Raw genomic sequence first — 12183 nt, forward strand, 5'->3', positions numbered from 1 at the left:
AAAAAAAAATAAAAAAAAAATCGATTTGTTTTTAATTTAAATCTGATTTTTTTTATTTAAATCGGATTTTTTTGAATAAAATGCTTTTTGAGGAAAATATATTACCATCCAAAGGTTATTCCATCATGAGATAAAGATTAGTTTGTTAATTATGTAGAATAAGGCTGTATGTGTTTAATTTTTTTGGTAAATAAATTCCATGAATCCATTCACAATGTCACGCTCTCCAGAGGTGTCTGTAAGATTATTGGGCAGTTTCTCTGCCTACAAGATATTATCACAGATGTTGGTTTACTTTTGCAGTTCTCAAAACTGAATTTGACTCAGCGGAGATCACATGCCTCTTCACAGCAAAAATGTTATAACATGAACAGAGTTAAGAAAAAGACCTTCATCCTAACTTCTACAAACCTATGAATACAGAATCAGCCCCTTCACTGCTAAGGTGCAAGAAGTTCAGTGAATAGAGGGGCCGACAGTGCGAGGAGGGAGGGGCCGACAGTGCGAGGAGGGAGGGGCCGACAGTGCGAGGAGGACGGGGCCGACAGTGCGAGGAGGACGGGGCCGACAGTGCGAGGAGGACGGGGCCGACAGTGCGAGGAGGACGGGGCCGACAGTGCGAGGAGGACGGGGCCGACAGTGCGAGGAGGACGGGGCCGACAGTGCGAGGAGGAAGGGGCCGACAGTGCGAGGAGGACGGGGCCGACAGTGCGAGGAGGAAGGGGCCGACAGTGCGAGGAGGACGGGGCCGACTGTGCGAGGAGGACGGGGCCGACAGTGCGAGGAGGGAGGGGCCGACAGTGCGAGGAGGGAGGGGCCGACAGTGCGAGGAGGAAGGGGCCGACAGTGCGAGGAGGGAGGGGCTGACAGTGCGAGGAGGAAGGGGCTGACAGTGCGAGGAGGAAGGGGCTGACAGTGCGAGGAGGAAGGGGCTGACAGTGCGAGGAGGAAGGGGCTGACAGTGTGAGGAGGGAGGGGCCGACAGTGCGAAGAGGGAGGGGCCGACAGTGCGAGGAGGGAGGGGCCGACAGTGCGAGGAGGGAGGGGCCGACAGTCTAAGTTTCTTCAAATATATATATTTTGTTTAGCCAAATTAGTTACCAAACATGGATGTTTAAGCGAATACCAAATGCTGGAATGTTGTTGTTTCAGTTGAATAAATCTATTTACATTGTTATTATTAAGGTAATGATTATTTTTCTCCTTCCGAAGTACAACAGAAAAGTTGTCCAAATATGAATGACTAACCTATTAAACTGGGGATAAAAAAACTAATATGGAAAGTTGTTATTCTAAAAATCTTCATCTACTTGTATATTAAAGTTACACCGGCAAGAATTAGTCTTTATGTAGAAAACTAGGATTTACATCCAGCCTGACTGACTAGTGATTTACATCAAATCCACCCGGCTCTATTGGTTTGCACTTATTTGATTTGTGTGTATATGATTAGTGGAGCGCGACACAAAGTGGTTTTTAGGTGGTTTACTACCGCTTTAACAGAATGTGAAATGTTGCAGCTCACCAATCCTTAGGGTGATGGATGCAGTTGTTTTTTTTCCCCCTTTTGTCTCTTTAATTCTTTTTGGATCACTTTTATTCCCTACCAGAAGAAATGTAAACATCCCTTGTGATAGAAATAATCTTTATTAAGACATCTGGGGTCCCCAGATCTCTCCTCTACCCTGGAAACATGGGATCAAAAAATAAATAAATACATTGTTGTCATGCTTTCCAGAAAAGAAAAATGGCAGTGTTTACATCTGCCAGAACCAGAAATGAAGTCATTTGGTCCACAGCCACCTCTATAAACTGGCAGCACCGCCAAAGAAGATACCGGGCTCCCAATCACACACGAGGGCCCAGAGAGACACCAGTGGATGGAGGGGGGCAAAGATCATCCCCTCTCGCCGCCTATAAAAGCAATAAAGCGGCTAATTAGCTACTAGGATGGCTTTTACATGACGGAATTGCTGGCTGAAAAAAAAAAAAAAAAAGATATTGGGATGATGCCTGTAGCTGCAAGTACTGAAAGTCCAGGGCAACATATGACGTCTTATGGTACAATGTGTGTTTGTGTATATATATATATATATACACATACACACACATACATACATACATATACACACACACATACATATACACACACACACACACACACACACACATACATATACACACACACACACATATATGCATACACACACACACACTGTTCATTCAAGTTAAACCGGGACTTTTCATTCATTTTCCAGGAATAATGTACTATACTCAATAAGTGGCAAGCCTGTCCTATTACTGATAGGCGGCACACATGTGGGCCAGTCCAGAGACTTAACCCCTCGCCCTCCAAAGGATTTACCCCCCTTAATGACCATGCCTCTTTTTGCTACTCGGCGCTGCAGTAATTCAACTGATAATTGCGCGGTCATGCAATGCTGCACCCAAACGAAATTTAGGTCCTTTTTTTCACACAAATAGAGCTTTCTTTCGGTGTAATTTGATCACCTGTGCGCTTTTTATTTTTCACGCTATAAACAAAAAAAGGCCAAAAATTTTGAAGAAAAACAATATTTTTTACTTTCTGCTATAAAAAATATATAGTAAACTCAAAGTTGGTTATAAATTTTGGCCAAAATGTATTCTGCTCCATGTTTTTGGTAAAAAAAATCCCAATGAGTGTATATTGATTGCTTTGTGTGGAAGTTATAGCGTCTACAAACTATGGTATAGATACTGCAATTTGCGCCATTTTTCTGCTATACAGCGCTGCGCTAGTTTAACGGACAATTGCGCGGTCATGCAATACAGTACATAAATGAAATTTACATCCTTTTTTTCCCCACAAATTGAGCTTTCTTTCGGTGGTATTTGATCGCCTGTGCGGTTTTTATTTTTTGCACTATAAAAAAAAAGGCTGACAATTTTGAGGAAAAAAAAACAATATTTTGGACTTTTTGCTATAAAACATGTCCAGTAAAAAAAAAAGCAAAAATCAAATTTAGTCATAAATTTCTGCCAAAATGCATTCTGTGACATGTCTTTGCTAAAAAAAAAACCAATACGTGTAAATTAATTGGTTTACGTGAAAGTTATAGCGTTTACAAATGGCGGGAAAGATACTGGGATTTTTAATTTTTATTTATACTAATAATGGCGCCGATCAGCGACTTATGGCACTGGGGGGGGGACTGACTTGGGGTCACTGACATCTCCAGTGACACCAATACAGTGATCAGTGAAAAAAAAAACACTGAAACTGTACTAATGTCACTGGGGAGGAAGGGGTTAACATTTTTAGAATTTGCTGTGTAAGGGGAGTGTTTTACTAGGGGGCGGGGGTGTGTACTGGAGGGGGGAGGGACGGGGGAGCTGATCTAGGGAGAGAAACTCTTCTTGTCGGCGAACTGTCACAGAGCAGGCTGTGTGTAAACAATGCAGCCCTGCTCTGTGTCAATGATTACCGCTCATCGCGGGAAAACGGCCGGTAAAAACCGGCCGTGACCCGGCGGTGGTGACCCGCTGCTGACACCCGCGGGACAGGCAGGGCGGGCGTGTCCCCCCTACCTGTTTTGAAGGCAGCCATTTTAAAACGTGCTTTTGCCTACGAGCGCCGCCCTGCCACCGTTTATATGCGGTGGCAGGGCGGCATGTGGTTAATCAAGATGGCAGACAACAGCGTTGGTACGTGCACGGAACAGCGCATGGTGATGAATAACCCAGAATATCTGCAAAAGACTTAGCTGCAGTAAGACATTTGAATAGTGTAGACGTTTCAAAGATGGCCGTACGACCGGCCGTGGTGGTTCCCAGCCCAAAACAGTCATTCTTGTGAACATTCAGCGCGTGAAAAGCCCGATTCTGGATTATCGACACAAAATCTGTCGTGAAATGACAAGTCTTTCTGTGGTAACGGTGAACACAATGATGAGGAAGTGAAACAAGCTGTCCTAGGATGGTTCAGGTAAACTGACAAATCTTTCTGTGCCGAAGCTTTCCAGGCTTTAGTTAAATGCTGGGATGACTGTATAAATGTAGCAGGGGAGTATATAGAAAAATAATTGCAGGTTTCACTCCTTGAAATTGTTCTTTTATTATATAAACTGATAAGTCCCGGTTTGATTTAAGTGCAAGCATCAAAACCTTACACATATATACACACACACTTTTTGCCTTCCTCTGGATCAACTGTGGATGTAGGGTTATAACTTTTTTTTTTTTCTATGGTTGAAATGGATGGACTTTTGTCTTTTTTCAGCCAGACTAACTATGTAACTATATATATTACATATAACTAGATGATTGATGATATATGTATATATATATATATATATATATATCTCTCTCTCTCAAGTCAGTGAGCCTAGACTTAAGAAAGGGGGACCTCCCCCTTAAATGTGCTTCTGTGGCCACCCACCACACTGATCCTCTGATCTGTCATGCTTAGGTCCTGAAAAACAAAGAGAATGCATTCCATTTCATGTTTTTTTTTCCTGACCTAGACAGACCCGGGAGGTAGGTGAGCTTAAACAAACACAAATCTGTTTATATCTACCTGTCCATAGGGCTGTATGAATCTTCTGACCTGATTGGTATGTGAAAGGGCTCTAATACGGCAGTTTATGATCAAACTATAGGTTCACTTACTTTATCTCCATGGCCTCTGTTGCAGAGATGCACTTTGTGGGGACATCAGACAGGTCCTGGTCCATTGGTTCTTCCCCATTTGTCAAGCCGGACTCCAACTTGTTCTTCTCCTCCTCAGTCGCTTGAAGCTCTGGGACCAGGAAGTCTTCAGGCCTTGAGAATGAAAGCAATGTGTTAATTCTAATGACACGGCTCCAGGTGATCCACATTGGCTCACAATTGATATGATCCAAAAATATTTAGACAGTATAAAGGTGAATAAAGCACCTGGACCGGATGGCATACACCCACGGGGCCTTAAAGAATTGAGCTCTGTCATTTCAAAGCCATTGTTTCTAATTTATCACCATGTATACATAAGGGGGGGATATGATCTCCATGTATAATACATAAGGGGGGATATGATCTCCATGTATAATACATAAGGGGGGATATGATCTCCATGTATAATACATAAGGGGGGATATGATCTCCATGTATAATACATAAGGGGGGATATGATCTCCATGTATAATACATAAGGGGGGATATGATCTCCATGTATAATACATAAGGGGGGATATGATCTCCATGTATAATACATAAGGGGGGATATGATCTCCATGTATAATACATAAGGGGGATATAATCTCCATGTATAATACATAAGGGGGGGATATGATCTCCATGTATAATACATAAGGGGGGATATGATCTCCATGTATAATACATAAGGGGGGATATGATCTCCATGTATAATACATAAGGGGGGATATGATCTCCATGTATAATACATAAGGGGGGATATGATCTCCATGTATAATACATAAGGGGGGATATGATCTCCATGTATAATACATAAGGGGGGATATGATCTCCATGTATAATACATAAGGGGGGATATGATCTCCATGTATAATACATAAGGGGGATATGATCACCATGTATAATACATAAGGGGGGGATATGATCACCATGTATAATACATAAGGGGGATACGATCTCCATGTATAATACATAAGGGGGGGGATATGATCTCCATGTATAATACATAAGGGGGGATATGATCTCCATGTATAATACATAAGGGGGGATATGATCTCCATGTATAATACATAAGGGGGGATATGATCACCATGTATAATACATAAGGGGGGATATGATCTCCATGTATAATACATAAGGGGGGATATGATCTCCATGTATAATACATAAGGGGGGATATGATCACCATGTATAATACATAAGGGGGATACGATCTCCATGTATAATACATAAGGGGGGGGATATGATCTCCATGTATAATACATAAGAGGGGGATATGATCTCCATGTATAAATACATCAGTGGTTCATATAGTGAACTCGGTGTAGTTATCCCCCCTGAGGTCATCACAGAGGACCAGGGGGGGCGCTCTTTACGTCTGGAGGAAAAGAAATGTAATCTCCAAATACGGAAAGGTTTCTTCACAGTGAGAGCTGTGAGAATGTGGAATAGACTCCCTCCAGAGTTGGTTGTGGCCAGCTCAGTGGATTGCTGTAGGAAAGTCCTGGATCCTTTCTTGGATACACAGAATATAACTGGATATAACATTTATAGGGAAAGTTGATCCAGGGAATATCCGATTGCCTCTCGGGGGATCAGGAAGGAAATTTTTCCCCTGCAGGAGCAAATTGGATTGTGCTTTGCTGGGTTTTTTTAGCCTTCCTCTGGATCAACTGTGGGTGTAGGATAACTTTTTTTGTTTTTAATGGTTGAACTGGATGGACCTTTTTCAGCCAGACTAACTATGTAATTTTTACATTAAAGCGGAGCTCCATGCAAAAGGGGAAGTTCCGCTTTAATGCTTTGTCCGTCACTCCCCATGAAGGATTGGCACCTTTGGGGAGCGGGTACCTAAATTTGACAGGTACCCGCTCCCACTTCCGCTGCGATTACCTAGGCGATCAGAAGCGGAAGTTGTCCTCCCCCTCCCTCCATTTCCGTAGTCTTCTGGGACACGTGACAGGTCCCAGAGGATTACGGGACAATTTAAAAAGCGCAGTGCTTCTCGTGCATGCGCAGTGGGCACCCGGCTGTGAAGCCACAAGCTGCCACAGCCAAGTGCCCACACTAAAGATGCTGGCACCGTGGAGAGAAGACGGCCGGTGAAACCAGCGATGGTGACACTCCTGGACCGAGGGACAGGTAAGTGGCAGTTCTTGTAGCTGCTGACTTCTATTTTTTATTTTTTCAGCTGGAACTCCGCTTTAAGGACTCGTTCACACCATGGTGCAGAGACATCTGTTTTTCTGCACGCGCTCTGCAAGGGCACAACAAAATCAATTGTTTTCCATGTGCCCTATTCACATCACAGCACTGGTACCACTTGCGGATTTTTTCAGCACGTCAGTTTCCACGTACGTATGGTGTGAACGAGCCCTAAATGCCGCACAAATCAGCAGAATCAAAAATGAAGAAAGCCTCACTTTATGATTTCTCCATATTCATCCCATTTGATACGCTCCTCAGTGGCAGGGAACATGGGGTAAGACTTTTTGGCCTGTTTGAAGAAGGAGCCCTTCCGGCTGCCCTCGTTCTTCATCATCAGGTCGTGTTTAGTCTTGTGAGCCATTGGCTGGTCGATATCCTCTTCTATGTCGCTGTCATCGCTGGAGTCGATGTCGGCCCTGAGAGGGGGAACCAGAGATCCCTGTGAGAATATGAGAAAGATGGCAGCTGCATGGAGTATGGTGAGAAAGAATACGATACTCACTCTTTGGACTGTTCCAGCTTCTTGGCAGCTTCTTTCTTCAGTTTTTCTTTCTCCAGATATTCCTCCAGCTCCTTTCCTTCCAGTTTCACCCGTTTTCTAAGCTGAACAAGCGAAAAAAAAATATTTTTGACCAGATTGTTCAACAGCAAAGAGCAGATACTTTAACCACTTCCAGTCCGGACACTTTCCCCCCCCCTTCCAGTCCGGACACTTTCCCCCCCCCCCTTCCAGTCCGGACACTTTCCCCCCCCCTTCCACTCCGGACACTTTCCCCCCCTTCCACTCCGGACACTTTTCCCCCCTTCCAGTCCGGACACTTTCCCCCCCCTTCCACTCCGGACACTTTCCCCCCCTTCCAGTCCGGACACTTTCACCCTCTTCCAGTCCGGACACTTTCCCCCCCCTTCCAGTCTGGACACTTTCCCCCCCCCTTCCAGTCCGGACACTTTCCCCCCCCCTTCCAGTCCGGACACTTTCCCCCCCCCCTTCCAGTCCGGACACTTTCCCCCCCCCTTCCACTCCGGACACTTTCCCCCCCTTCCACTCCGGACACTTTTCCCCCCTTCCAGTCCGGACACTTTCCCCCCCCTTCCACTCCGGACACTTTCCCCCCCTTCCAGTCCGGACACTTTCACCCTCTTCCAGTCCGGACACTTTCCCCCCCCTTCCAGTCCGGACACTTTCCCCCCCTTCCAGTCCGGACACTTTCCCCCCCTTCCAGTCCGGACACTTTCCCCCCCTTCCAGTCCGGACACTTTCCCCTCCTTCCAGTCCGGACACTTTCCCCCCCTTCCAGTCCAGGCCAATTTTCAGCTTTCAGCGCTATCACACTTTGAATGACAATTGCGCGGTCATGCAACACTGTACCCGTTTGAATTTTTCAGCATTTTCTTGAGACAGATAAAGCTTTATTTTGGTGGTATTTATTCACCACTGGGATTTTATTTTTTTTGCTATGTAAATGAAAGTTCAAAAATTTGTTTTTCTTATAAAAAAAATTTTTCTTATAAAATTTTGAAAATAAATAATGTTTCATCATAAATATTGGCCAACATTTATTCCATTATCTTTTTAGTAAAAAAAAAAAAAATATATAACCCAAATTAGTTTATAACCAAAAATTATAATTTTTAAACATTTTTGTTTTTTACATTTTTAAATTATGTTTTTTTTTTTTACATACGGTCACCCTAGCAGTAGTGTCACCATGGTGATGAAGATTTATTTTTTTTTCTTACACTGATTGCCTTTACACCCATAAAGGCTGTAAAAGCAATAATTTCTCCTTCTCTCTGGCTGCATTCTTGCAGCCATTGAGAACTACTGTGTGAGCTGTGATTGGTCACACCTTGTCCCATGGTACAAGGCTGTTGTGAATAGCCCTGTACCATGTGACCTCTGTGATCGTTCACAGATTTCACACGTAGTAAGTAATGATGTCAGAAGTGACAACCTGCTTACTACTCTGCATGTGATCATTGATTGGCCAATCAGTGATCACATGATCGGGACCTCGTACAGAGGTCCCGTACGACGATCGGTGTTCCACTGTGTCCGGAGAACACAGCAGGCACCGGATCGCGGTGCTGCGCGCTCCCAGGGAGTGCGCACAAGCAGGGGGCGAAGAGGCCGTTTATAAACAACCACCCACCCCTGCACTGCCACCATCCGCCCGTTTATATACAACAGCCGGATGGGAGGTGGTTAAAGAGGAGCTCCAGGCTTCTGTGTAAAAATGAAAAGTCGGCAGCTAGACAAAAAAAAAACTGTAGCTGCTGATTTTTAACAAACGACCATTCCCTTGTCCCACGATCCAGCGCTCTGCTCACCCCAGCTATTTTCACCTCCTGATGTGCGTCCCTGGCACCAGCGTTTCAGCTGTGGGTACCCAGCTGTGACTTCACAACCCGGTGCCCACTGAGCATGTGCGAGCCGCAGTGCGCACTGTGAATGGTCTTCTGGAATCTGTCACGTGAAGCAGAAAACTACAGAAGGGGAAAGGGGGGGGGGGGGGTACACTTCCGCTTCTGATCACCTAGGCGTCAAAATCAGGTACCTGGTCTGCCCCCTCCCCAAAAGTGCCATTTCAGAAACAGCAGTTGGGAGGAGGCCTTAAAGTAGGGGTGTCAAACACTCCAGCTGTTGCCAAACTACAAGTCCCATGAGGCATTGCAAGATTGACAGTTACAAGCATGACTCCCAAGAGCAAAGGCATGATGGGACTTGTAGTTGTGCAACAGCTGGAGGGCCGACATTGGTTCACCGCCATACAATCACAATACGTCCACACACAGGGGACAGTCCTGCTGTACCGAGTGCTCCCCATTCACTGTCTACTAATGGTTCTGAGGGTGCTCATAGCGTGCCTACTGACGGTGCCAATGTCTGCAGCTGAAGTCATGCTGCCCCCTTCCCTTGGAGTCTATCCAATCCTCAGAGTCCTCTTTAGCCCCTTTGGGGGTAGATGGCTTCTGTCTTTTCAGCTGATGTTTTTACCAAAGTCATGCAAGTCTTTATAAACCAAAACCACTTATTTGGCGACTGATCGCAGATGCTCTATTGGATTGAGATCTGGGGAATCTGGAGGCCAAGTAAATACCTTGAACTTGTTATGTTCCTCAAACCATTCTTGAACCATTGCTGCAGTGTGGCAGGGCACATTATTCTGCTAAAAAAAGGCCTCCGCCATCAAGGAATAGTTTCCATGAAGGGGTGTACTTGGTCACCAACATCCACATGAATAGCAGGACCCAAGAACATTGCCCAAAGCATCACACTGCCTCCGCTGCCACACCTTTTTCCCATACTGCATCCTGGTACCATCTCTTCCTCAGGTAAGTGGCGCGCGCGCGTGCGGTTATCCACTTGATGTAAAAGAAAACATGATCCATCTGACCAGGCCATGTCCTTCCATGGCTCCGTGGTCCAGTTCTGATGCCCATTGTAGACACTTTTGGCTGTGGTCACGGATCAACATGGGCGCCCTGACCGGTCTGCGGCTACACAACAAACTGGGATGTCCATTTTTTCTGCTTTTGACATCAACTTCAGGGACAACATGTTCGCTAATATATCTCACCAACTTTCAGATGCCATTGTAATGAGATAATCAACATGATTCACTTAACCTGTCAGTAGTCATAAAGTTATGGTTGATCGGTGCATGTATGTATGTGTGTATCTATATATCTCTCTCTCTATCTCTCTCTCTCCTCCCCCCTCTCTCTCTCTCTCTATATATATATATATCTATCTCTCTATATACATACATATTTTCATACCGCCCCCCTTCCTCTTTTTTTTTTTTCTACCTGTTTGAAAGCCTATATGACCTCTGTCTGTTTAACACTTGCCCCTTGGACGCTGTCAGTTTACCCGACAAGTAAAACAGATAAACCAGGTACTTGTGTCCATTAACCCCAGGCTCACATCTGTGCGGGTGGTGCCGCTGTGGATCCGCAGGAAAATCTGCACAGCCGCACCACCCTCACAGAGAATTGCGGACCTGCGGGTGGGTGATATTAGTTCAAATGGCACGCCGCCCGCACTGGAAAAGGCACTGGGAACCTCGGCTGTGTTTCCCAAAGAAGTACAGGGACTTCTTTCCCTGCATGTCACGGGGCACAGGAGTCCATTCAAATGAATGGGCTCTCGTGCCCACGCAAAACGCGGCCCGCACGGCCGCATAGATGTGAACCGGGGGTGAGCCAGGCTGCGTCATACCTCTATATCTATGATCTTCTCGGTGGGGTTGTCGATCAAAAAGCGGCTGAGGGTTCCTGGGGTGGTGCGGTAGGTGAGGATGATGGAATTTTTTGGATCCTGACACCATTGGATGAACAGCTCTCTGGAGAAGCCACATTCCAGGTCAGGCTGACTGGCCAGCACCACTTTTGGACTGGGGACACGAGCGAGATCTGCGAAGCCGTGACACAGGGAGAGATGTCGGAACTGAAAGGGATTGTTCCTCTTGTCTTCAAAACATCTCATCAGCTTGTCGCTCATCCACTCCACCTGTGAAGAAAAGAGGGCAGATTCTTGCAAATTCAAAATAACACTTGCAAGGAGACTAATGCAGGCCATAGACGGTTTATTGGCCGATTTTTCATCTGAAAAACAAAACATCGTTCGTTCTGTAAACCGATGTTGCCACCAATGATTACCGTTTTTCATGAATTTTCCAGCATGACCATTAAACGAAATGAGGAGGAACTGCGAAAATCGGCCGATGCCATTACCCCACTAACAGTGAGAAAATCGGCCGATTAATTTTTCGGACGAAAACTCGGCCGATAAATGAACGGTCTATGGCCTGCATAAAACAGGAGTTTGAGCAGTCGCAGCAATCGCTATAGCAACAACATTATTATTTATTATTATTATACAGTATTTATATAGCGCCAAAGGGTATGCTCAGCGCTGTACAGTAGCAAGGGGGACAGAACATGAGACAAGACAGTAACAATACAATACACGAGGGGTTCGAGGGCCCTGCTCTTTCGAGCTTACAATTTAGGAGGGAGGGGAAGGTGATACAGGAGGAGATGGCTGTGGGGGATGGAGTGGTGGGAGGAGTGGAGGAGGTTGTTAGGTGAGGTTGGGGTAGGCTTCCCTGAAGAGCAGGGTTTTCAGGGTGCGCCTGAAGGTGAGGAGGGTGGGTGACAGTCTGATGGATTGGAGTAGGGAGTTCCAGAGGATGGGGGAAGTCCTAGAGAAGTCCTGCAATCGGGCGGGGGAGGAGGAGACCAGGGAGCTAGAGAGTAGGAGGTCCTGAGAGGAGCGGAGGGCACGGGTAGGGT

At 45.6% G+C, this 12183-nt stretch overlaps 1 protein-coding gene across 1 annotated transcript in view; it reads right to left on the bottom strand.

The window, feature by feature from the left end:
- Positions 1-12183, bottom strand: part of CPSF2 (cleavage and polyadenylation specific factor 2) — a 38228-nt gene that overhangs the window by 7534 nt on the left and 18511 nt on the right. Inside the window, 4 exon segments of the mRNA XM_089654777.1 lie at positions 4651-4803; positions 7098-7298; positions 7385-7485; positions 11108-11398. Of these exon segments, the coding sequence (XP_089510903.1) occupies positions 4651-4803; positions 7098-7298; positions 7385-7485; positions 11108-11398 (746 nt within the window).

The sequence above is a fragment of the Staurois parvus genome, unplaced genomic scaffold, assembly GCF_062004578.1.
Source record: "Staurois parvus isolate SC_StPar_1 unplaced genomic scaffold, SC_StPar_1.0 ptg000798l, whole genome shotgun sequence".
In the NCBI taxonomy this organism is placed as follows: domain Eukaryota; kingdom Metazoa; phylum Chordata; class Amphibia; order Anura; family Ranidae; genus Staurois; species Staurois parvus.